Source organism: Bos grunniens, chromosome 19, assembly GCF_055505025.1.
Source record: "Bos grunniens cultivar Pamir isolate PY7600 chromosome 19, Bosgru_T2T1.0, whole genome shotgun sequence".
Lineage (NCBI taxonomy): Eukaryota > Metazoa > Chordata > Mammalia > Artiodactyla > Bovidae > Bos > Bos grunniens.
In genome coordinates, this window is record NC_141183.1 from 1,508,916 (window position 1) to 1,534,946 (window position 26,031).

General features: G+C 50.9%; 1 protein-coding gene and 1 long non-coding RNA gene across 3 annotated transcripts in view; one reads left to right on the forward strand and one right to left on the reverse strand.

Annotated features, from left to right (window-relative positions):
• Window positions 1–3,463: 3,463 nt before the first annotated feature.
• On the reverse strand, window positions 3,464–11,484 carry LOC147350932 (uncharacterized). Its single transcript, XR_015147007.1, has 2 exons — window positions 10,721–11,484; window positions 3,464–6,933 (listed from the first exon to the last, which is right to left on the reverse strand). It is a non-coding gene; the product is annotated as an uncharacterized LOC147350932 (long non-coding RNA).
• Window positions 11,485–11,645: 161 nt separating this feature from the next.
• The window catches only part of GNA13 (G protein subunit alpha 13), a 33,039-nt gene continuing 18,653 nt past the window's right edge, over window positions 11,646–26,031 (forward strand). The window contains exons 1-2 of one of the 2 annotated variants that reach the window (XM_086355824.1): window positions 11,646–12,150; window positions 14,410–14,636. In XM_086355824.1, the coding sequence (XP_086211950.1) occupies window positions 11,868–12,150; window positions 14,410–14,636 (510 nt within the window). In that variant the 5' untranslated portion in view covers window positions 11,646–11,867. Of the gene's footprint in view, window positions 12,151–14,409; window positions 14,637–24,318; window positions 25,747–26,031 lie in introns of those variants that run through there. The other variant, XM_086355825.1, reaches the window with a different exon arrangement.

Genomic DNA, 26,031 nt, shown 5'->3' on the forward strand with positions numbered 1-26,031 from the left:
CCCAGCCTAGAAAGAAACCCACATCTGCTGCCCAGCCAGCACCCGGGGGAAGTGCCCATGAGTCCAGAGGTGCTTGACGTGCCCGGGGTGAGGCCACGCTGCATATGCGGCCCTGACGACGGACCCACCACACCGGGCAGGGCTCGACCATCACTTAGGGTCACCTTTGTGCCCTGCGCGGGGCTACCTGCTCAGCTCCTCCAGCTAGGTCTACTCATCAAGACAATTACAAGGAAAAAATGCTTGTGAATCAGTGTGGGGTCCCCATGTGCCCCCCATGTGAAGTCGAATGAGTTGCAGCCCCCAGGGTGCCCCGCGCTGCTGGGTGGGATGGCTGGAGTCAGGCATTTCCAGATTTCAATCAGCATCACCCCTTGAGTGCGACCTTGATGAGTGCCCCTGACGGCTCAGAGTTTCAGTCTACCCATCCAGGAAATGGGAACAGGGCTCACCCAACACAGAGCGAGAGCTCCCGGACAACAAACTTCCAGCAGCAGCATCTCGTTATTCCGCTGTCGTTCCGGGCCTCCTGATCTTTCCCCGAATGTTATTCCCCAGCCCAGAATGCTCACCTTCCCTTCCCCACCTTCCCCTTCTTTTCTTTCAAAATAACTCAAATACCATCCACCTGATTTCCAAGACCCCACCTGAGTTCCCAGGCTGGTGGACTTGCTCGAACACATCAGCTGTCCCTGTTCCTGACAGCGCTGTGATGGCTGGTTGACCAGTTGGCCTCATCCACTTCGCCCTCCCTGCAATGGCCCTCCTTTCTAAGTCCACAACACAAGGCACAGTGCCCGGCCCACACAGACGCTCCCCACACGTCCAGGCCAGGCAGTGCTGGGCTGGTACCACAGGCCATAGGTTGGTCCCTCCCTGTACGGCAGCCACCACGGGCTGGCTTTTGACCTGGACAGTCTGCAGAAGGAGACGGGTCACAGTGACTCAGGCGGCTGGAGGATTAGCGGAGCTGGGGCAAGGGGGAGTCCCGCTGTGGGTGCGGCAGCTCTCCCTTCCCGCAGAGTCTGCCCCCTCCAACCCAGCAAAGCCCGAAGTCCTGTTAGAAGCTGTGCCTGTCCCCGGGAAGGTATGAAGGGGATTGAAAAGCCAGCCAGGGAGCCATCAGAGACTCGACTTTCCCTCCAACTTCTGATGTCTCCAGCCTGGACCTAGCACCTCCAGGAGTTCGCTAGAATTAAGGAGTGTCCTTCACAATCTCAGAGACTCTGGGCAAAGTCTAGGGTCACTGTGTGATTCAGAGGGTGGAGTAGATGTCATAAATTACACGTTTGTTTTAAAACACACACACGCGCATGTGCGCACACACATGTCTCCTGGGCCTGCGTTCAGCCCTTCCTCAGGAGAGGAGCTTTCCGACACAGAAGCACCCTGGCTCCTTAAGCCCTTCAGGGTCGACCCAGCCTCCCAGACGGGCAGCCCCCACGCGTCCCAGCACATCTGCCTCTGTCCTTGCCCTCACTAAAGAGCCAGCCTGGCGGGCTGCAGTCCGTGGGGTCGCAAAAGACTCGGACAGGACTTAGCGACTAAACAACAACACCACGGTTTGTATTTTTTTAACCTTCATATATATGTAACAAAATCACTAACCACTTCCAGTCCCCCGATGCACAGCGGCAGATGCTACATTATGTGCCACCTATGTGGGGCCAGGCAGGCACTCTGCCAGGTGCTTAGTTACCACCAAACTGAACCCTCTCAGCAGCCCAGTGACGTGTCGGCAGAATTAGCTCCACTTTTCAGATGACAGAAACGAAGCTCTGGTGTCCACTGGCTAAGACTCCTCGCTCCCAACGCAGGGGCCTGGTTCCATCCCTGGTCAGTGAACCAGGGTCCACACGCCGTGACCAAGACCCAGGGCAGCCAATAAATAAATAATTTTTAAAGAAAAAGAAATGAAGCTGAGGGAGTTTGTGTGTGTGTGTGTATTTTTTTTTTTTTTCAGGATTCACATGGTAGATGCTGGGAAAGATTGAGGGCAGGAGGAGAAGGGGGCGACAGAGGATGAGATGATTGGACGGCATCACCCACTCAGTGGACATGAGTTTGAGCAAACTCTGGGAGATGGTGAAGGACAGGGGAGCCTGGTGTGCTGCAGCCCATGGGGTCGCAGAGAGCTGGACACGACTGGGTGACTGAACAACAAGAACAACACGGTAGACGTGTGGGGCAGCAGCTCGGATTGGACCCCACTCGTGCCCAGCTCTCCCTGCCGCTCTCGGAGACCCCAGCCCGAGCCTGACAGGGGTGGGCAGCGGCTGAGAGGGGTGGCAGCTCAAGTTCTGGTTCCTCTCGGCCCGCGGGCATCAGGAGTGTCCTGCCTGCCCCATGGGGGCGGCCACTTGATGGATAGCAGCGAGTGATGGCGCGTCCCAGGCGCCCCGTGGCAGGCGCACCCTCCGGCTAGCTCAGGTCACCTGAGAGCCCCTCATGAGTGGTGTCTGGCCGTGCCAAGTTAGCGGAGTGTCCTGCAGCGTCTGGACCCTGGTTCTGAGTGGTGGGGCAGAGCCACAAGAGTCTCTGGTCACTGCACACACGCCCCTCCAGTCCTGCAGGGCTGCAGATCCAGCTGGCAGCCGTCAGAAATGCAGGGAGACGGCTGGGAGCAGGCAGATGGTGACTACTCATTTAAATAACACACATTCAGTGAGTCTTTACCATATGACATGGGATTCCCAGTGGGCTCAGTGGTGCGGAATCCGCCTGCCAATGCAGGAGACGAAGGTCTGATCCCTGGGTTGGGAATAAACCCTGGAGAAGGAAATGGCAACCCCCTCCAGTATGCTTGAGTGGAGAACCCCCATGGACAGAGGAGCCTGGCGGGTACAGTTAGGGTTTGCAGAGAGTCGTGTGTAGCTGAGCTCAGCACACGAGCACGCACCATGTGCCATGCTGGATGTCGAGGGCACCAGTGAGCTGGCTGTGGTCCTGGCCTCGGACCCTTATTCCGGGGCAGTGGGGGAGGGGGGGGAAGTTACCGCCTGCTGTGAACCATGATCTGCGGGGTGTGGGGGGCGGGAGAATGCCTGGGGACCTCGGGCTGGGAACTTTGATCAGCCTGGGGGGTGAGGGAGGGACGAGGGGAAGGAAATAATGAGACAGGGTGGGGAGGTGGGGTGGGAGATGAGAGTAGGGGTGGAGGTCCTGGAAGGAAAGGAGTGAGATAGAGGGCGAGGGCCTGGGAAATACAGCAGGGAGAACCCTGGGTGTTCTCTACCATCAGGGGCCAAATGCGAAAAATGGCCAGCACTGGACTGGGATGGCATGAAATTCACCAGGAGCAGTGTCTCCCTAAGAAAACGCTTTTATCCCGGGCGACTTCCCAGGCTGTCCAGTGCTCAGGGCTCCGAGCTTCCACTGCAGGGAGCACAGGTTCCAGCTCCTGTCGGGGAACCAAGATCTCACGTTGTTCGATGTGGCCAAAAGGTAAAAATCACCACCACCATCATCATCAAACTCCCATTTTACAGACAGGAAAAGTGAGGCACGCTATGTTCAGTGAGTTCTCCCCAGGGTCCCGCACCCTTGCTCCTTTCCTTCTCTGGGAAAGGAAATGACCAGCAGACAATTTGATCTGGCTCACACGGCTAAACCAGAGAAGCAGGTGACCTCAACTCATTGCTTAAAGGACTTTTCCCATCACCAGCTGTGTACCAGAAAGGGCAAACGAGTGCACAGCTGCTGGCACACAGGGAAGCGCTTCCTCCTGCTCTTACCCCCTCCTCATCCTCTCGTGTGCGGTGGGGGCCCGGCCAACCCTCCCAGGGCCAGGAGAAAGGCAGTAACCACAGCGAGAGACAAGGAAGGCCTTCGTGGCTCAGCTGCCAGACCTCTGCCTCTGTGACTCTGACTCAGCAGCTGGTGTCTTTCCCTGAGTCCTGCCGGGAGCCAGCCTGTTCTTTCCCTTAGTGGCTGACACAGGAGTTTGGAGACGGACCGTTGATGGCATTATTCGCCCCTGGGGAGCCAGGCTGCCATGGCCTGACAAAGGCCCCTGGGACCGCTTCTCGGCACCCCTGGGTGAGCCCTAACCACATGACGGTCAGCGCCCAGGTGGGTACAGAGGCCAAGGCCAGTTTTGGCGTGCCATGCTACACCTGGCTGCCACCGAGTCAGGAGCACGGTTTATGGAAGCAGCAGGCCCGGGCCTGCCAGTCTATGTTCTGAGGGAAAGAAAACTGGATTGGGAGCAGAGGGTGTGCAGACACAGGACTCAGCTGAGACCCCGCACATGTCAACTTCTCCAGAGAAACAGAACCTACGTTCAGTTCAGTTCAGTAGCTCAGTCGTGTTCGACTCTTTGCGACCCCATGAACCGCAGCACGCCAGGCCTCCCTGTTCATCACCAACTCCCAGAGTTCACCCAAACTCATGTCCATCGAGTCAGTGATGCCATCCAACCATCTCATCCTCTGTTGTCCCCTTCTCCTCCTGCCCCCAATCCCTCCCAGCATCAGAGTCTTTTCCAATGAGTCAACTCTTCACATGAGGTGGCCAAAGTATTGGAGTTTCAGCTTTAGCATCCATCCTTCCAATGAACACCCAGGACTGATCTCCTTTAGGATGGACTGGTTGGATCTCCTTGCAGTCCAAGGGACTCTCAAGAGTCTTCTCCAACACCACAGTTCAAAAGCATCAATTCTTCAGTGGTCAGCTTTCTTCACAGTCCAACTCTCACATCCATACATGACCACTGGAAAAACCATAGGCTTGACTAGACGGACCTTTGCTGGCAAAGTAATGGCTCTGCTTTTGAATATGCTATCTAGGTTGGTCATAACTTTCCTTCCAAGGAGTTAGCGTCTTTTAATTTCATGGCTGCAATCACCATCTGCAGTGATTTTGGAGCCCCCCAAAATAAACTCTGACACTGTTTCCACTGTTTCCCCATCTATTTCCCATGAAGTGATGGGACCAGATGCCATGATCTTAGTTCTCTGAATGTTGAGCTTTAAGCCAACTTTTTCACTCTCCTCTTTCACTTTCATCAAGAGGCTTTTTAGTTCCTCTTCACTTTCTGCCATAAGGGTGGTGTCATCTGCATATCTGAAGTTATTGATATTTCTCCCGGCAATCTTGATTCCAGCTTGTGCTTCTCCCAGCCCAGCGTTTCTCATGAAGTACTCTGCATATAAGTTAAATAAGCAGGGTGATAGTATACAGCCTTGACATACTCCTTTTCCTATTTGGAACCAGTCTATTGTTCCATGTCCAGTTTTAACTGTTGCTTCCTGACCCGCATATAGGTTTCTCAAGAGGCAGGTCAGGTGGTCTGGTATTCCCATCTCTTGAAGAATTTTCCACAGTTTATTGTGATCCACACAGTCAAAGGCTTTGGCATAGTCAATAAAGCAGAAATAGATCTTTTTCTGAAACTCTCTTCCTTTTCCCATGATCCAGTGGATGTTGGCAATTTGATCTCTGGTTCCTCTGCCTTTTCTAAAACCAGCTTGAACATCTGGGAGTTCACGGTTCACATATTGCTGAAGCCTGGCTTGGGGAATTTTGAGCATTACTTTACTAGCGTGTGAGATGAGTGCAACTGTGCGGTCATTTGAGCATTCTTTGGCATTGCCTTTCTTTGGGATTGGAATGAAAACTGACCTTTTCCAGTCCTGTGGCCACTGCTGCGTTTTCCAAATTTGCTGGCATATTGAGTGCAGCACTTTCACAGCATCATCTTTCAGGATTTGAAATATCTCAACTGGAATTCCATCACCTCCACTAGCTTTGTTCGTAGGGATGCTTTCTAAGGCCCACTTGACTTCACATTCCAGGATGTCTGGCTCTAGGTCAGTGATCACACCATCGTGATTATCTTGATTGTGAAGATGTTTTTTGTACAGTTCTTCTGTGTATTCTTGCCACCTCTTCTTAACATCTTCTGCTTCTGTTAGGTCCATACCATTTCTGTCCTTTATCGGGCCCATCTTTGCATGAACCTGCATTAGAGAACCTTTACTGGTATTGGCAAGGCGCAAGCCATTCACAGGCAGCACAACATAAAAAGCCGACCTCACCTTCAGAAGTGTAAGGGAAGAGGAGGCATGGTGAGCAAGATGTTCTGAGCTTCCCAGAAAGAATCTCAGATTTCCAAGCAAAGCTTCGCATTTAGGGTCACATTAATAGACTGCCCACAAACGCGCCCGGCGCACTGAGCAAGCGAGGTATGAGGGTTTCTCCGAGGACGGGTGTGTGTCTTTGAGAGGCAGGCTTCTGACTCCAGAGAAGCCGAGAGGTCACGACTGCCCAACAGCAGCTCACGAATCTTCCTCGGAGGCTGAGAAAAACACAGCCAGTAATTAAAGTCATGTTTTCCTTCAATAACACCAGCAACAAGATCCACCACGAAGGCAATTCCACATGCCAGGTTTCATACAAAACTTTCCACATGAGAGGTTTATCCTGGTAAGGGCACCGTTGTGTTTCGTAACAAAGAAAGTTGCCTTTTCATACCAGACTCACATGAAGGGACCATCTGGGGTTTCAGCCGCCGCGTAAATATGGCTGTAAAGCCGGCCTCCTCCTTTCTTGTTTCTACCTCAGTCACCCAGAACATTTTACAAACCAGAGTCTGAGCTCCGGTGCAGAACATCTGACTGAGCCAGGATCAGCCTGCGAGCTGTGAACTTTGAGGTGGCATGTAGCCCAAAAGGGGCTGGAAAAACAGACCGAGTAACCAACCAACAAATAAACAAACTTAGCTACTTGTTCCTTAAATGCGATCTTCGTACACCTGGGCACCAGGGAACTACCTCTTCCTGGTGACTCAGAAAGAGCCCTGGATTTAGAGTCAAAAGGAGGTGGTTCTGGTTCTGCCTCTGCAGTCGGAGGGAGGCTGCGAGTCCTCAGGCCTCTCTCCACCCGGCTTCCTCCTGCTCAGGGAGTGAGCTTAACACTGGGTGCTCCGTCAGCCTATTGTGAACAGAGAATGACATAAAGTAGGTCAAAGTGCTTTGGGGCATTTAAAACAGCACACACACACAGCTTAGAAGATCTGTATTCTGGGAAGACTAGGGAATTCCCTTCCTTTCCTCGCACAGAAAGGAAGACACGAAAAACCCACGCCTGTTTTATCTGAAAGAAAGCAGCAGAATACACCTATTATAATAACACTGGTGATGAGACTGAAGAGTCAAGGAGAGAAAACCTTGGGTGTGTTGCCATCTTTATTAGAAAATTAACCCACTGTTTCCCCATCCAGTAATGTGACTGATTTTTAAATAAACACATCTAAATGGGTGTTGTCCCATCCTGAAGAGTGAGTAGTCACCTTGGCAGGTCAAGCACTTATTTAAATTATGTTTCCCATCGTTCCAAAATCTTTTTTTTTTAAACTCCTTTTTTGGAATCGTTCCAAGTGCCTCTGGCACATTCTTTCGAACATGTCTGAGGGTGACACATTTTTGTCCTCTGTGAAGAACACTGATTTTTGTAAACAGCCCAGAGTTATTTGTCAGAGTCTGGCAAACGAGCTAAGCAGTGCCACTATTTTAAAAAGTGTTAGCTGCTCAGTCGTGTCTGACTCTTTCCAACCCCATGGATTGTAGCCCGCCAGGCTCCTCTGTCCACGGGATTTCCCAGGCAAGAACACTGGACTGGGTTGTCATTTTCTTCTCCAGGGTATCTTCTGGACCCAGGGATCAAACTGGGGTCTCCAGAATTGCAGGCAGATTCTTTACTAACTGAGCCACGAGGGAAGACCACACTTTTTAGAAAACTGTGACTCTAAGATAGGAAACCTGTCTTTCTTTCAGTTCCAACAGAAAGTTACAAATAGGTGGACTGCCCTGGAGGTTCAGCGGTTAGGACTCGGCGCTTCCACCACAGGGAGCATGGGTCCCACCCCAGGCCGGGGAACTAAGACCCCACAAGCCGTGGAGCGGCCAAGGAGGAAAAAAAAAAAGAACAGATAGGAGATTACAGGAATGGACAGTATTGCTAGACAGGGCCTGATCCTTCATACAGTGACCACAGAGAGCAGAAAAGTCGTGTGGAAATGTGTTTCTACGCTGTCAGTCACACCGTGATTATTTATCTAGCAAGACTGTTTGCCACTGGACTTTGAGTTTCCAGTAAGAAGAGAGCCACACGACAACTAACTAACCGCTTACCCGTGCAATCTTTTTATCACAGCTCCTCCTCGGGGTATCTGAACCCTCATCTGCACTTGGATTAACCAGCTAATACAGATGCTTCCGATGGATTCACATCTGTGTCTATCGGAAATACAGTAGCCAGCAGATCCAATTCCAACCAACAGACTCTATATTCCCTTAAAAACTTTAGATTCTATTTTCAGTTATGAAACAATTTGTCTGAAAATTATAATATTCACTAATATCATTATAATGTGACTTGAAACAATAGTTAGAGTAGATTTGCTTCTGGTGCAAATAATTTTAATTGTTCGAGTTACTTTAAACATAACCAGAGAATTCCCTGGCTATCCAGTGGTTAGGACTCAGCTCTTTCACTGCCAAGGGCCTGAGTTCAATCCCTGCTCAGAGAACTAAGACTCCCACAAGCTGCATGGCCAAAAAAGAAAAAAAAACTCATAATCACAGTTTCATTCACTGAACATTGTATTCTGTGGGCCTTCAATGGTAAATGACTCCGGTGAGTTTTGTTTTATGGAAGCTACTGTTTTCCCTACCTCATTTTATTGTGGTGAAATTTACATAACATTAAATTCATCACTTGACCATTTTAAAGTGTATGATTTGGGGCATTTAGTAAATTCCAAGGGGCTTCCCTGATGGCTCAGTGGGTGAAGAATCCGCCTGCAGTGCAAGAGACGTGGTTTCTACCCTGGGATGGGGAAGAACTGGAAAAGGAAATGGCAACCCACTCCAGCATTCTTGCCTGGAGAACCCCATGGACAGAGGAGCCTGGTGGGCTACAGTCCATGGGCAAAGAGTCAGACATGACTGAGCACGCCCTATGCATATAGGATGTATATAATATACATATATTCGAAAATTCTGTGAATGAACCATCACCGCTATCTAATTCTTAAACATCTTCATCACCCCAAAAGGAAAGCCTATACTCATGAAGCAATCACTCCCTGTTCTTTCTGCCTACTGCTGGCAAGTACTAATCTGCTGTTTCTATGGATTTGTCTATTCTGGACATTTCTTATAAACGGAGCCTTACACCGTGTGGACTTTTATGACCAGCTTTTCCACACAGCATAACATTTGCAGGGCTTATCCACGTTGTAGCACGTGTCAGCACTTCATTCCTTTTAATGCCTGAATAATTGAACTGCACAGATATACCACACTGTTCATCCATCCATCCATCGATGGATATGAGTTGTTCACCCCTTTGGGCTATTCTGAATAGTGCTGCCATGAACACAGGAGTACAGTTTTTCCTTTGAACACCTGTTTTCAATTCTTTGCAGGTATATACCTAGGAATGAAATTGCTGGGTCATATGGCAATCCTAAGTATAACTTTCTGAGGAACCATCAAACCTCTAGCTCCTTTTTTTTTTTTTTAGATTTTTTTTTTTAAATGTGTACCATTTCTTTTAAAGTCTTTGTTACAATAATGTTTCTGATTCATGCTTTGGTTTTTTGGCCAAGAGGCATGTGGGATCCTAGCTCCCCGACCAGGGATTGAACCTGCGTGCACTGCAGTGGGAGGGACTGCCAGAGAAGTCCCTCCAGCTCATTTTAAAAAATAATTCATTTATTTATTTAATTTTAATTGCCCTTGGGTCTTCATTGCGGTGCACGGGCTTTTCTCTACCCTGCATTTCTCACTGCGGCGGCTTCTCACTGCAGAGCACAGGCGCTAGGAGCCCGTATGCCCACTAGTTGTAGCACACGGGGCTCAATTGCTCTGCAGCACGTGGGCTCTTCCAGACCCCGGACCAGGAACCGAACCCTGTGGCCCCTGCATCAGCAGGACTCTTATCTACTATACCACCAGCTCATTTTAACGCTCACACTTTCAAGGTGGCTTGACAACCAGACAGAAGCTACTAGACAACTGCAGCCCGACCCCAGGCAGGGCCCAAAGAGGTCTTTTTTCTGAAGCACTGAGGCCAGCAGCGGGGTTTGATATGAGTCAACCTTGTTCAACGCAAGGTTACACGCAGGGCTCTGGACACCTTCCTCTGCTGGTCTACATGTCACAGCATGAACTGGCAGGGCGGGAAAGCCTTCCTGCCTGAAGAGGGATCCTTGGTGCTTCAATTATGTTGTGAGCACTCCCGGAAAAGGAAGAAAAAGATGCCAGCTATCTAATTGATAGGCTTCCCTCTTCCTGTCTTTGTGGCATTCAGATTAGCATGTGGAGTCCAAGCAGACATGCTGCTTGGGGGCCAGCGCTATATACCCTGTCCTAGGCAGAGGTCTGTCCTTTCAAGGGTGGAGAACCAAGCTTCCCAAACAGTAGCTGAAGCTGCAAAAAGCTCTTCCAACCTGGGTGGACTTTTACTATCTATTTTGCCTAGAGGCACCGCCTAGTGATACCGGAGGCGAACCTACCCTACCGTGTATAGGGCAGCTTGTCCACACGATGGGCTTGGCCAGGACAACAGGAGATAATCCTACCACAGGTATTGCTTACTGCAGCCAATTTACTGAGTCATGGGGCTCCTCAGCCATTAACCCAATCCGGCCAGCAAACTGATTAGCACTTATTTTTTTGTTTAGACGTGTTTTTGAGCCTCTCGGGGCACTGACCTCTTTGCCTGACACACACAAGCTTCTGAGCCCCGGAAGCCCCAGGCAAGGCTCTTGGGAGGAGCTGCACTGCCATACAGACCAGCCCAGAGGGCTTTTTCCACTTGAAACTAGAGCGCTCAGAGAGAAGTTGGCTTCCGGGGTCCTTGTGAGGCGTCCCTCTGCCAGCCCAGGTGTCACGTGTGGCCCCGCAGCCCTGCAGGTGTCCCGGCCCGAGTCTTGGCCGGTCACATCCTCTGCAATCCGGCAGGAAACCTAACCTCCGCCGGCTCCTGTCCTCGGTCTGTCTGCTTATCTGCTTCCTCTGGGGAACAGCCGCGTCGGTGTCCGGTGCGGGGGGGATTTTCGGAGTGACCTCACACGTGCAGATGTCGGCTTCAGCCTGCGTGCGGACCGCGTCCGGGAGGCATCCACAGCCCGTCTCGGTGCCTCCCCGGCCCCTCCTCCCCAAGCAGCATCTTGGCAGGGTCTAGGGTGGGGCTGGGGGGTGGGTCACGCCGGTTCCCATTCCGGGCTCGGGAGGGCGGGGTGTCAAGGGACCCACTGGAAGAAAATGCATCGAAACCGCAAACGCCCGCTCTCTGTTTGAACAACTTTGGAGCCAAAGGCTTCGGCGGCCGGCGGCGGGGAGTGGGGGTGGGGAGTGGGAGCGGCGGGAGCCGCTGGGAGCCCAAACAGCAGAGCCTGGGGCCGCTCTTTGAGCCCCTGGACCCCCGAAAGTAGCCGCGCGGCCCAGAGGTGGGTTCGGCTTCTTCCGGGGAAGCAGGAGGCGCAGCCGCGGAGCGGGCCACGTGACCGCCGGGCCCCACCCGCGCGCCCCGCCCCGCCCCGCGCGCGCCCGGCGGAGCTCGCGGGCTCGCGAGAGAACGCGAGTCTCCGGGCGCGGCGTGCGCGCGCGTCCCCGCGAGGCGGCGTGCGCGCGCACGCCCCGGGGCCGCCGCCCCGCCGGGCCCGCCCTCCCGCCCTCCCTCAGCGGCGTGCCCGGCCCGCCCTGCCCGGCCCGCCCTGCGAGTCAGACCGCCGGCTCCCGCCCTCCGCCGGCGCGCCCGGGCCGCCGCGGCGCCCCCCGCCCTCGAGCCGCCGAGCCGGAGCTGGAGCCGCGCGCCGAGCGGGCGGAGGAGCCGTAGGGCCCCGCCGAGGCGGCAAGATGGCGGACTTCCTGCCGTCGCGGTCCGTGCTGTCCGTGTGCTTCCCGGGCTGCGTGCTGACGAGCGGCGAGGCCGAGCAGCAGCGCAAGTCCAAGGAGATCGACAAGTGTCTGTCGCGGGAGAAGACCTACGTGAAGCGCCTGGTGAAAATCCTGCTGCTGGGCGCGGGCGAGAGCGGCAAGTCCACCTTCCTCAAGCAGATGCGCATCATCCACGGGCAGGATTTCGACCAGCGCGCGCGCGAGGAGTTCCGCCCCACCATCTACAGCAACGTGATCAAAGGTGGGGTGCCGGGGGAGCGGGGGGCCCGGGGCCGGGGAGGTCGGAGGGCCGGGGGATCTGGGGTCGGGAGGCGCCGGGGCCAGGGGCCGGGGCGGCGGCGCCGGGCACCGCCCTCCTCTCCGGAGCCCCCGGCCGGGCGCGCGGGAAGGGGGCGCGGCCGGGGGAGAGGATGGCGGGGGGCGGCCCCGGGCCCGCCACCCCGCCGCTGGCCTCGGCCCCCGCCGGAGGGAAGCGCCCCGGGGTGCAGGCTGGCCTCTTCCCCGGACGCACCAGGCCACCCCGCGCCCTTGCTCTGCTCGCCCAGCCTCGCGCCCCGGGTGGCTGGTGGCCCAGTCACATGGGGTCGGGGCTACTCCCAGCTCCGGGGCCGCGGAGCTCCGGAACCCTGTGCCCGAGACTCTGGTCAAGGGCGAAGGGTGACAGGCTCCTGGCCCTTTGGGGGCAAGGATGTGAAACTCGAGGGTGTCCCGTTTGCTGTGCTGCCGTCAGGAAAGCGCACCATGCCGTCGGTCTAAAAAAGTTTTAGCATCAGTGGTTTTTCGCTCCAGTGTCACGGTCGGGCAGGATGTGTGCCTGTCATCACCGAGCACCTTGCACCCTCCTTCTGCTTCTGACTGCGGTGGGGGAGAGTCTGCTGCTGAAACGGAGTTGTGTGTGGGTACAGCGGGTCTAGGGCCGGAGACCGTGCAGGCTGAGTCAGTGAATCAGTGTCGGCTTGGGGCATCGGTTCTGCTGCTCTTGTGGGTGTTTTTAAAACTCGAGTTGATCTTTGTTCTCAAGTGAAAAACGCACAGGAATTTTGGTTCTGGGCTTTCAGACAAATCGGGGGGGGGGTTACTTTTGCCATTTGAGCTATAATTAGCACTCCTTTTAGTGTCCAGCTGTTTTCTACTTTATAAAAGGCATTTTGGCAGAATTGAGATACAGAGCCTGGTTCTTCAGGTGCCTGAGGGTGCCTCTGGCATCTGGGTAGCAGTTTATCTAGGGATTGGTAATAGATGTCAAGCCTTTCCAAGCAGCATTTTTTTTAAGGGGGGATTTTGTTGAGGAAGTACTTAAGTTACTCTTTCGAGTCACTTTTTTTTTTCCCTCCCAGGATTGAATGTAGGAAAACTGCTTGGGGTGCGGGGTATGGAGAAGGGGGGCTTTGTAGGGGTAACGACGAGGGAGGGGCAGGACAGCAGGAGCTCACAGACCACAGCCAGCCCTAGGGTTTCTGCAGTAAGCGGTAAAAAGAGGTTAAATTTATCCTTTCTTCATGTTGAGTACAAAATTAATCTAAGGTCTCTCTCAAGGCCCAAGACTCTGCAGTCAGCCCTTAACCAAGGGTACCTTTGTATCTGATGCAGCTGATTGTAAGGGGTTCTGTTAATGAGTGGACCAGCTGTTGACTGATAGCTAGGTAGATACTTGGCTCTTTGTTTAACACCTGGTTCCTCTTGTACACTGGCTCCTAAGTGTGACCTACTTCGAGCGTTGATAAGATGAAGTCACTAGCCATCTGCATTTTCTGAGTTGACGTGATCAGAAAATTGACAGCCAAATGGTTTTTCAGTTATCTAAACAAATGACCTAATAGTCATGTGACTGTTGGCAGGGACTAAAGGTAACAGTGAGGTGTTAGAAATAATGGGTTTGAAATAATCTCTGTGAGTTGAAATCTCTGCTTCCACCGCTTTTTTGCAGTTGGTCTTCCTCCTTTTAGGGAAGTCTCACGCCACCCTGAGCCTCACCCGGATTGGAAGCTTGGGAGGGGAGAAGTGTCTGAGCTCTGAGGTCCTGGAGGCCGTGGGTTGGGCTGGGCAGGGTGCTCGGGGACCGGGAGAACACGGGGCGCTGAGTCTCTTCTTGGCGTCTCATAGAAGTCTCTCTGAGAGACTCAGAGCCTTGTTCGCAGACCTTCAGAGCCTGGACATCAGGCTACGCAGTGGGGTTTCTTCTTCCTTTGCTGGTTTTGGTTGTCTTGTGACTCCCTTCTGCCCAGGAATTACTAATTAGAACATGTTAAAACCCTACAAAAGAAGCACTTGTGTTAATTGTGTTTGCTTTTCAAGGTTCTAATCTTATGACTGAACAACTGGGAGTTTTAATTTTTCTTTTTACACTCTGAGAAGTTACTTCTGTTTGTTTTGATGTTGGTCTCCATTTTTTGGAGGTGCTGGGCCTAGAGTACTCAAGAAGTTTAAGGAAAGAATATGAGAATCGAATCTCTGAGAATATTTAATGACTCCCATCACACTTTTTTTTTTTTAAACAAAGGTATGAGGGTGCTGGTAGATGCCCGAGAGAAACTCCACATTCCTTGGGGGGATAACTCAAACCAGCTCAATGGAGACAAGCTGATGGCATTTGATACCCGGACGCCCCTGACCGCCCAGGGAATCGTGGAAACGCAAGTTTTCTTACAGTACCTTCCTGCTATAAGAGCATTATGGGCAGACAGTGGCATACAGAATGCCTACGACCGGCGTCGAGAGTTTCAGCTGGTAAGAGATTTGTTTTTTATGTTGTGATTTTAACGGCATTTATTAACATCTGATTGTAACACACCTTTTTCTCTGCCTTCCACAGTATGATGTATGTATCCACAATTTTAGCCTCAGAAATGTGGATAGTTTTCTAGATGAGCTTTATAAACTAACCAAGGTAAAAATAAGGCAAACCCCCAGTGGGTTTGATGAAGCTGTTATATTGAGTAATTAGTTGGTCATTTTTCTTTTTCGAGGGTAAGATCATAATGAGCTTCTCAGGCACTTTCATCCATTTTTTTCTCCTTTTAAAAGTAATTTCATCTCAGTTATAGCAGCAGTATTGATCTTTCTAAAAACTGACCTTTTATTTTTGAATTAAGAATTCAGTAACTTAATTGTTCAAGTGTGCTCTTTAGCCTTTAGAGGTATTTATTTCGCAATTCATCAGTATAGGTTAAAATCCTTAATGTTTAACAGTCATTGCACTTTTTGTATATTTGCATGCTATGCTTTTTAAAAGCTTCTAAGCACATTTTACAAAATGTTCCTCCTTAAAATAATACGATGTTTTTTGTACTTTTCTTTTCCATGGGAAACACTTAGAATTTATTTTGCATTTGTTATTTCTACTTTGTCTTACACAAGACTAAAAGTTTGTAGCTATTACACAGCATTGAAGAAAGGGTGGAAAATAAGGTTCTGATCTAGGTTAAAGATAAAAAAATAATAATCGAAATAAATTACAAAGCACTTGATAAAAAAAAATTTGATTGTGAATGTGTTGATTGTATCTGGCGTTTTATTTGCCAAAGACCAGAAAGATCCCAGGAATGATAGCCATCTCTCCTGTATGCAGTTTGGAGGGAGTTCAGATGTAAAGTAAGTTTTACTGTAATGTGATCAAAATAAAGTGACAGTTAAAAGTAAAACTGCTTAGAAACTTGTTTGGTGGTGTCACGGTGTTAAGCCAGTTCACATATCTGGGTGTGGCTGCAGAGTGACACGCAGCCAGCAGTCCTTGCTATTACAGTTTGTACTCAGCGGCAGCCTTGGCTACCAGAAGTTCTCGAGAAGTCTTCGTGCCGGCTTCTGATACAGCTGAGACCTGAATCTCCACTTTGTCTGAGTGGTGGCCTTCGTGTGAGTCATGCAGTGCTTGATGGTGTGCCGTCTGGTTCAGTTCTCTTTGTTGTGTGTATTTTGCTTGTTAACTTAATGCATTAATAAGCGGCAGAGGTGGTCCTACATCCTTGTTAAAGCTGAGTAGCTGGAAGCATTATATGTTGAAAATTATGAATTTGACTTGACAAGTAGCCTCCATTCAGTGCTCAGACTTGGGGTTAATTTTTGTCTTTCACACACCCCTCTTCAACTTCTTTTACCTTTCCTGCTGTTGTTAAGTGCAGATTATTCTCCTTTCTTCTAAATTCGTTTTCTCAACAAGCCGCACATTTTACTATGCACTGTGTCAGGAGCTTGTTCACCTTGCAGGTCAGGGAAGAAACGTCCGTGTGTAATAGCACACCGCATGTTGGTTCAGGGAGTGACCAGCCTGGTGTCCTGCACAGGCCTCTGTGGGTAAGCTCCGCAAGTCCATTTAGGTGAAGATGGCCCTCCCTGACACTTCTTGCTTTTGAACGTTCCTGTCTTACACTCTTGTGGTCATCACTGTTGAGAAGATATTCCTGAGAATTTATTTGCCATTAAGAACAGACTGTTAAACCGCTCAGGCTGAGGACCTGCAGATTGTTGGCTTGAGCCAGCTGATGCTTTCAGAGCAGAGACAGCCTCCGGGACAAGAAGAGGCAAGTTCACGATAAGAAGGAGAGGCGCAAGGAACAAGGAACAGGGAGAGGTCTGGTTTTAAGCTCCTCGGGACAGGGGTCCTTCCTGCCTGCCCTGCATTGTTAATGGTGCCTGGAACAGCTGCTCGGTACTGAGTCATTGCGTAGAATTAATGGCTCCCATACTTTGGGATGCTCCGTGGTGCCTGTCACGTGGCTGACACTGGGAAGTCACCTTGCTTCCTTAAAATTCCCCCCGAGTCCTCTCCGTTCCTTCTCTCGTCTGCACACATAAAGCCCAAGTCCTGTTTTTTCTGGAGGTCTCTTGCCTCCTCCACTCTGCCCCTCCTCCCCACTGGCTGGTGTCTCCTCCCTGGACCTCAGTAACCTTGTCCAGACCTGGCCGGGTTTGCCGGGAAGCTCTGCTCAGCTCCACTGCTTCCGAAACACAGAGCCACTTCTTCCGTGAGCCTGGACGCTGAGGGGCTCGCCCCACGAGCCGGTGATGCCGGTGCCCCACGGCTGCACCTGCTCAGACCCTGCACACTGAGGGCTTCTGCCCACGGCCGCCCTCAGCAGGCCCGCTGCCCGGCTCCTTCACACCCGTACCGTTCATCCGGGCTCCCCTTCACAGAACAGGGTGGACGCAACTCCCTGCAGGCCTGGGCCCTCTCCACGGGTTCAGCTGGAACCCGAAGAACAGAGCGGTTTCCGCAATGACCCCCTCCTCACCTGGGGAGCCTGGGAGGGCGCCTGGTCAGTGCAGTGTCTGTGGCAGGCCCACGCGAGGGTGAGGGGTGGCTTGTCTGGCATCGAGCACCCCTGTGAGCAGCCTCGCCTGGTCCTCCCACTGGACCCGAGGCGGCCTGGCCTGCCTGCCGGTGACCCGCCTGGGCCGCCCTCCCTCTGGGGTAGGGTCTCCACTGGGCTGCCTTCTGTTTGGGCTCGCGCTCTCACCGCCACAGGGTCTGACACTTACTTGTTTCCTTGTTTTGTTAGGTGATCTGAATTACGATGCTCTCCTTTTCTGGGAAGCACGGGTGTCTCTGTGCCGTCGTGTTAGTCGTCAGTTGTGTCACCTCTGCGACCCCGTGCACTGCACCTGCCAGGCTTCTCTGTCCGTGGGGTCTCTGTGTGCTAGTTGGTTATTTTCCGGGAGATGGGAAGTTCTTGTATCATGGAATCGATTTTTCTTTTTTGTTGTGTTTAACCGTGTAGTTTCTTGAATCTTGCATAGGAAAAGTAAACATCAGGGGAAATGAGAGGATTTAGCAGCTAAAATAATGAAAATAAGCCTTTTTGTTTTCAACTACCGCTTGATTATTAAGCTTATTAATGCAAATTTAAATGCAAAAAAATGGGGGCAATTTCTAAGCTCTTGACCACTGTTTTGCTAAAGAGGAATGACTGCCCTTGAATCAGTTTTTGGGCCAAGGGTAGCGTAGTGATATCATAGCGTAGGTTTTTAGTTTTTAGCAGGCTGTTTGTTTGTTAGTAATAACTTTGGGTGCAAACATGAATGTTTTCTTTCTCTAGCTTCCAAAGGCAAACATTTCCTTTTCTGGTTCGTATCATTGTGAGTGAGCTAAATAAATGCCTTACTGTGGAAAAGAAAACTCTGAAGGTTCACGTCGCTACGACTTACATTGTCTTTTTCTCCTTCCTCTGAACTTGCACACTGACGACAGTGCGTCCTGAGTGGGGGTCTCTTAGCGTCTCAGTTAAATGTCTGTAACCCTCTGCCTGGGGCATGCCTTTGCCATAGCCTGCCACTGCGCTGGAGAGATACCCTCTCTAGAAAAACAAGGTGACCGTAGCTAGGGAATTTGCTGAGATGGCTCCAGAGATGGGAGTCAGAGGTTGGAGATACGTGTGAGAACTAACAGCATGGCCAGGAGTCATTGGAGTGTGTAATATACAGTTGCTTATTCAGGAGCCTAAGCAAAATGTACAGATCTCCTTACACAGGACAAGAGAGTGTGTGACCCTGTGGGGCGCACTCCTGGATCTCTGCACACACTTTGCCGTCGTCAGCATTAATGCAGCTTCCTGTGATGGCCAGTCTTGCCTTTGCAACTCCCGCAACTGAAACTGCCTCCTGTGTCGTGTGGTGCCTTGAGTTTGACGTGGTTTTCTCTTGCTCCAGGGGTGCAGCTGGTGCTTGAGGACGCCTTCACCTCTCCAGGCTGATGAGCTCGTCTTTCTTAGGACTGAGCTTCCTGCAGTCTGGGTGACAGTAACTGTTTAGCCTCAGGCGGGGGCCTGTGAGGCGCGGAGAGCTCGGTAAAGTAGGCACTTCCTTCAGGCTGGGACGGTGGCTTCTCGTTGGCGCTGCAGGTGGGTTCCAGGTGCTGAGGGGAGAGAGGCCTTCGTTTGCTCCGGAGCCCTGAGGAGGGCTTGCTTGAAAGGGAGACACGCTAGTTTCAGTTGTGAACTGGTCCAGTTTCTTTATGAAATGAATTCAATGAAAGACTCTGACTTCAAGTTGCTAAAAATATGGTAGGCTTAGGGTGAACTATTTCAGTCTGTATTACAAGGATTGTATGTAACATTAGAATTTGTAGAGATTTTTTAAATTTAGGTCTCTGTAGAATTTGTGTTTATTTTTTTGGTGAACTTAAACAGGTGTCAGAATGGTTACATTTTATCTAAGCTTTGGAAACCCAGACCTGTCTGCTGTTTACCTTGAAAACAGAGAGGCTGGTGTGGCACATGCTTATAGTGTTAGTGTGACTTAGTGAGACTGTGTGTGTGTGACAGACATAGGGATCCCTGGTGGCTCAGCTGGTAAAGAATCTGCCCACCATGCAGGAGACCCCCGTTCGGTCCCTGGATTGGGAAGATCCCCCTGGAGAATCCTTCCTGTCTGAAGAATTCCGTGGGCAGAGGAGCCTGGCGGGCTGCAGTCCACGGGGTCTCAGAGTCACACTACGTGTAAGACGCGCATACGCATCCTGGGTGTGTCTCCTGATGTCACATGAAGGTGACGTGCTCGTCTTTAGGTCATGTTACTTTAGGCAGAACCTTGACTTGCTGTGGGGGTGTGAGCTCTGGTGCTGAAGAGCGACGGTAGTGTCCTGTGCTGCTGTGTGTGGTGCCTGCTACCACTCTTCCTGACTGGAGTGCAGCCTCACTCGGGAGAAGGGCTGGGAGCCGCCTGTAAGCAAAGCGAAGCAGCCCCGGGACCCCATGCGCCGCGTGGTCCTGCTTCACCTTTGACAGAGAGGCGGCCCGACCGCCGGGCCCCGTCTGGCCCTGTTGGCCCATGGCAGGCACTGGTCTCTCTGGAAAACTCAAGTGCTGCTGATTAATTACATGACGTTTTAATTCCTTATGTTTTGCAAAAATTGCTTTGTGCTTTTCAAAGTACATTAATTATTTCTATCACGTGCCTTGTCACTGAATCCTTAAGTGAAAGAACACATGCAACGTGGGCTCTGGTCCTGGTCTCACAGATGAACAGACTCGGAGGCAGCAGCGCGGTTGTGCCTTCCGTTCCCAGGGGTGGTCATGGTGACAGGGTGGGCCTGGAGCTCAGTCTGCGCCTCCTGTCCAGGGGCCACCCAGGCCTCGGGCGCTCTCTGCTCTCGGCCTGGCCTCCCAGCGCCCTGCCCTCGGTCAGCACTCCCCAGGGGCGTCCTGGCACCTTGCTTTGAGCACATGTTCTCTTAGAGATGGGTGGCACTGCGCTCATAGGCACAGGGCTGCTTTTATGTTCTGAGCTCTCCTAACACTCTGTGCCACTCCTCTGCTCCTTTATTACCTTATGTTTGATGGTGGTGGCGGTAATCCCAGATGTACTGGTAAACTTACTAACTTAGAGATGCACAGTTTATCGCATCTAGCGAGCATCATGGTAAAGGCTGCTGGAACGTTCTCCGCCTTGAAAGCTAGCTTTGGTGATCCTCACCTGACATTTCGTCAGTGAACATGGTTTTAATGTACCCTGAAGAGTAGGGCTATTCCAGTTGACCTATTCCAAATCCTGAAAGATGATGCTGTGAAAGTGCTGCCCTCAATATGCCAGCAAATTTTGGAAAACTCAGCAGTGGCCACAGGACTGGAAAAGGTCAGTTTTCATTCCAATCCCAAAGAAAGGCAATGCCAAAGAATGCTCAAACTACGCACCATTGCACTCATCTCACATGCTAGTAAAGTAATGCTCAAAATTCTCCAAGCCAGGCTTCAGCAATACGTGAACCGTGAACTCCCAGATATTCAAGCTGGTTTTAGAAAAGGCAGAGGAACCAGAGATCAAATTGCCGACATCCACTGGATCATGGAAAAAGGAAGAGAGTTTCAGAAAAAGATCTATTTCTGCTTTATTGACTATGCCAAAGCCTTTGACTGTGTGGATCACAATAAACTGTGGAAAATTCTGAAAGAGATGGGAATACCAGACCACCTGACCTGACTCTTGAGAAACCTATATGCAGGTCAGGAAGCAACAGTTAGAACTGGACATGGAACAATAGACTGGTTCCAAATAGGAAAAAGAGTACATCAAGGCTGTATATTGTCACCCTGCTTATTTAACTTCTATGCAGAGTACATCATGAGAAACGCTGGGCTGGAAGAAGCACAAGCTGGAATCAAGATTGCTGGGAGAAATATCAATAACCTCAGATACGCAAATGACACCACCCTTATGGCAGAAAGTGAAGAGGAACTCAAAAGCCTCTTGATGAAAGTGAAAGAGGAGAGTGAAAAAGTTGGCTTAGAGCTCAACATTCAGAGAACTAAGATCATGGCATCTGGTCCCATCACTTCATGGGAAATAGATGGGGAAACAGTGGAAACAGTGTCAGACTTTATTTTTCTGGGCTCCAAAATCACTGCAGATGGTGATTGCAGCCATGAAATTAAAAGACGCTTACTCCTGGAAGGAAAGTTATGACCAACCTAGATAGCGTATTCAAAAGCAGAGCCATTACTTTGCCAGCAAAGGTCCATCTAGTCAAGGCTATGGTTTTTCCAGTGGTCATGTATGGATGTGAGAGTTGGACTGTGAAGAAAGCTGAGCACAGAAGAATTGATGATTTTGAACTGTGGTGTTGGAGAAGACTCTTGAGAGTCCCTTGGACTGCAAGGAGATCCAACCAGTCTATCCTAAAGGAGATCAGTCCTGGGTGTTCATTGGAAGGACTGATGCTGAAGCTGAAACTCCAGTATTTTGGCCACCTCATGCGAAGAGTTGACTCATTGGAAAAGTCTGTGATACTGGGAGGGATTGGGGGCAGGAGGAGAAGGGGACGACAGAGGATGAGATGGCTGGATGGCATCACTGACTCAATGGACATGAGTTTGGGTGAACTCTGGGAGTTGGTGATGGACGGGGAGGCCTGGCGAGCTGCGATTCACGGGGTCGCAAAGAGTCGACTGAGACACGACTGAGCGACTGCACTGAAGAGTAGAAGTCTAGTGACAGCCAGTTATCTGAGAGGTAGGCATACATTTTTCTAGGAAAGGGACATTTGGAACTTAGCATGTGTCTTGCACAGTTGCTCGGAGCTGTTCCTGGGGCTGGCGGATGTTGGGGCGCTTTTTTTCTGTTATGTTGTGAACCCCTTTGCCACGTTTCTCATGTAGTTGCCACAGACTGCATTCTGCTTATGAGCATTCCAGATTCAGATTACAGTTTGTTGCAAATTTTTCTTCCAATTATAAAGTACCTATTTCTGGAAATTAATAGTGATTTTTTGTTTCATGGTCTTTTCCTAGCCGTGTGATACAATTCTTCAGTCTGTGTTGTGAACATTTTTTTTTTAAACAAGATGCCTTTTTTGAAGAGGTTTTGTTACATCCACATTATTAGAATGAGCTGATACGGATCAAGGAAATAGTTTTGTTTTGAAACTGGACTTTAGTGGCCTTGGCTAGATTTGCCAGTCCCTTTCAGTGATGGTAGTTGTTTTTCTTAATCTTTCCAATTTAATTTCTCTTCTTTTGGCAAAATGAATAAAAAAGATTTTGAAATCAGTGCAGTGGGTTAACTTTTCCATCCACGGCTGCAGAATCCTTCAGTAGAACTACTCTTGTCACGTTTGTTTTGGTTTTGGTCTAAGTCCTAAGACTTATACACTTGGTTTTGGTGTGTGGAACTTTACTTTGTATCTTCCAAACAGATTAGAAAGTAGCGGGTCTGACTTGACTGACTTGTTTTGCATAGTAAAGCGTCTCTACGGGTACTTCACAGTGTGGTGTGGCTTCCTGCTGTGCCGAGGGGCGCAGTGGACCTGAAGGCCACACAAGCTGGTGTCCCGGCTCCGCCTCCTGCGTGAGCCCCGCAAGGCCCCCCAGCCTCTCTGACTTCCTCTTCCTTCCACTGTGAAGTAGGTACGATTCTGAGACTGTTATGAGTTGCAGGGATTCCATGAGCTCAGATCACCCACGTAAATAAAGCCTGTGGCCCAGTGCCCGACACCTGCTGATCACGTTACCATCTTAGCTGTTAACAGCCCTGCCACATCCACAGACTGTGAGTCGTTTTCTACAGTATGAAGCACTGTCAGCTTCGGTTTGACTCTCAGAGCTTGATTTCCAGTGTGAAAACCCTGCGTTCTAACCAGTGCAGAAGAGTGCTTCATTCTCATCAGACCCCGTGGTCTCTGGCGGAGGCAGCACCATGGAGGGTGTGAGGCTTTCATTGCCATGTTGCTTCTTGTTTCCTTTGCAGCGTCACTGCACTTGATTTTCAGATCGAGAACTCGCGATGTGGCTCTTGACATTTGCACACACGCGTGCTTGGTCGCTTCAGCCGTGTCTGACTGTTTCCACCCCCCATGGACTGTAGCCGTGGATTCCCAGGCAAGGATACTGGAGTGGGTTGCCGTTCCCTTCTCCAGGGCATCTTCCCAACCCAGGGATCGAACCTGGGTCTCCTGCATTGCATGAGATGTATAGCCGGAATTGTTTGTTTGGAGAATGTGCTCCTTGAACGGTTCAGGTGTGTGGTCTGAACTGGCCAGAGTGTGAGCTGCCCGCCCTGCGCTTCTCCAGCACCGCCCCCACCCCCAGTGTGCACATGGACCCGCTTCCCCTTTCTGCCATCCCTGGCAGAGATGTTGTCAGCATTCACGTTAAGGAGGGTGTTTGGGGTTTTCCAACCTAGAAAAGTTCGTTATATTCATAAAACACAGAATCTTTATTTTTTTTTCTTTAAGGTTTCATGTCACTTTCTGAGAGATTTTAGAACTCCTGACCATTTTGTTAAAAAAGATACCAACTAGAAATATTAATAGAGTAACGGAGCAAAATAAACTCCAGATTTGCGAACAGAACTCTCGCGTTGTCAGCCCTGCCCCCCAGATGGCCTGGTGTCGCGGGTTCTTCCACCCGGGCAGCGGCGTCAGCCTCTTCCTGGGGTGTGTGTCTTCTCTTTTCTAGAAAATTCAGCAAGAGGTGCTGGGCAGTGAGTACTGTCGCAGGCTGAGAGGCTTTCACTTTCCCTTTCAGTATCCTGGTTACCACTTTTTATCCCCAAGCGATCTTTTCAAGATTATTTTCCTGTTACGTGGGATGAACCGCCTCAGTAGAAACCGTGTAGCGAGTCTGCACTCTGGTGTCGTGTGGTGTGCGTTGAGGCTTCTTGCCGTGAACTGCTGCTGCTGCTGCTAAGTCACTTCAGTCATGTCTGACTCTGTGCGACCCCAGAGATGGCAGCCCACTGGGCTCCCCTGTCCCTGGGATTCTCCAGGCAAGAACACTGGAGTGGGTTGCCGTGAAGTGCAATGGTTCGCATTTACTGACGTTAAGTAAAGGGAACCTCGGGGCAGCGCTGGCCATGCGCGGTGGTGCCAGCTTCTCCAGTGTCTGGGGAGCGGCTCACGAGCAGTGCCAGGCCGGCGGACCCCACAGGTGAGAGGAGGCGCACGCCGCACCAGGCGGGCACGGAGCTCCTCAGGGGTGAGGTGGCCTCTCAGTTCATTTTCTGTTCATTTTTTTAAACCTTAATAGTTGGATGCTTTATATTTACAAAGCTGCAAATACTATATATTCTCATTGAAATATTTTCATAAAAGGAATGTGATTGGGCTTGTAGAGTTCAAATTCTGCATTGCAAATGGTGTGCCGTTTTCAGATGATACTAACTTGTTTGTCACATTTGCAGTAAAACTGTCTTTGTTAGCTGCAGCTTCAAAAGCGATGGGGACACTGAACTGTTGTCGTATACATTATATACATTTCAGCCCTACGCTAGCGTAAGGAGCATTACACTTAATGTTTTTCTTAACTTTTAAATTGTTATGATCAAATATTGCAATCAATTTTAAGATTCGTGTTACAATCTAGTAAGAAGCCAAGGCCCCCACCTCTTTTATTTTGCACATTTGACCTTAATGTAAGATAGCTTTCTTTTGAAAAAGGAGCTTTATTAAAAAAAAAAAAAAATTCATCCTGTAGAACTTCATTCTTTGTATAGGAATATACATGAACATCGCCATTTGATATTTTTATGTGTAACTGTTTTATACTCTCTGCAAATGTGACTGTTTAGGCATTACTTTTAGAGTATCCGTTTTTCATCATGATAATCTGAATTCTTTTCACATGTGAGAACTGGAGAGCAAGTGTGAGAGGATGAGAAGGCTTATGTAGCACTTTTCAGGAGATGAGTTAAACCTTAAACCGTGTCAGCTGCCAGCTTTCAGCAGCTGTTCAAGGACATAGTCCTGGCCACCCACCAACCAGTCAGGCACTTTTTAGCAGGCTGAGTACTTGCTAGTGAACCGAATGAAAGTAATCTTTGTTTGCATCAATCTTAGATGCTATTCGGAAGAACCCACATTAAAAAGCAAAGAAGTAAATAGCCACACATGTGATAAATGCTGTGGAGGAAAAGGAAAGCCACGAGAGAGCAGGAGGCTGGTCAGAAGAGGTGAGGGTGAGGTTGAGACCCCAGGGATGGAAAATTGAGCCCGACAGGCAGGAGGAGGACCATGTGTGCGGGGCCTGGGGGGTGGGCACCGGGGGAAGGAGCAGCCAGCCAACGTGCGTCTGAAGCCTGTGCGCTGTCCCGGAGGCTGGCACTGCTTACCTGTGAGCATGGCTCACGATCCAGCGGTGGAGTGTGGTGCCTGTCAGCTCCCCTTCCTCACCAGGCGTGTGTGGAACAGCTGCCACGCCGTGTCCTGGGATGGGCAGGCCCTGGGGACCGGGAACCAGCTGCTGGCCCGCCATCACAGAGCTCGGGGTCCAGTGAGGGGCAGCCAGACCCCCCGCAGTGCTGCTGGCCATCCAGTGAACGGCATCGAGCACTGATCTGTAGCTTCCCTGCCACGAGTGTGCGGAATCGGCGCGTTTGCCGGCTGGAAGGACCCAGGCGCGCCGGCCCTTTGAGGGTAAGGTCACGGCTAGTTTGGGTGAGCGGGGTCGTGGTGGGATCCTGACTGCGGTGCCCCCTGCCTCCCTTAAGAGCACAGCTAACCGAGCGGTGACTGTGGGCGCTGGGAGCTGTGGCCACACCCAACAGGGTGTGAGGCAGGCCGGCTGCCTGCGTCCGCACCTGGCCTGCCTGACTGGAGCTGGGGGTGGCTCCCTACTGCTCAGGCCGGCTTGTCTGCTGCCCCGAGTGTGGGGCACTGGATTGAACAGCAAACCGGGAGTGGAGTGACCCGGGTTTTTCT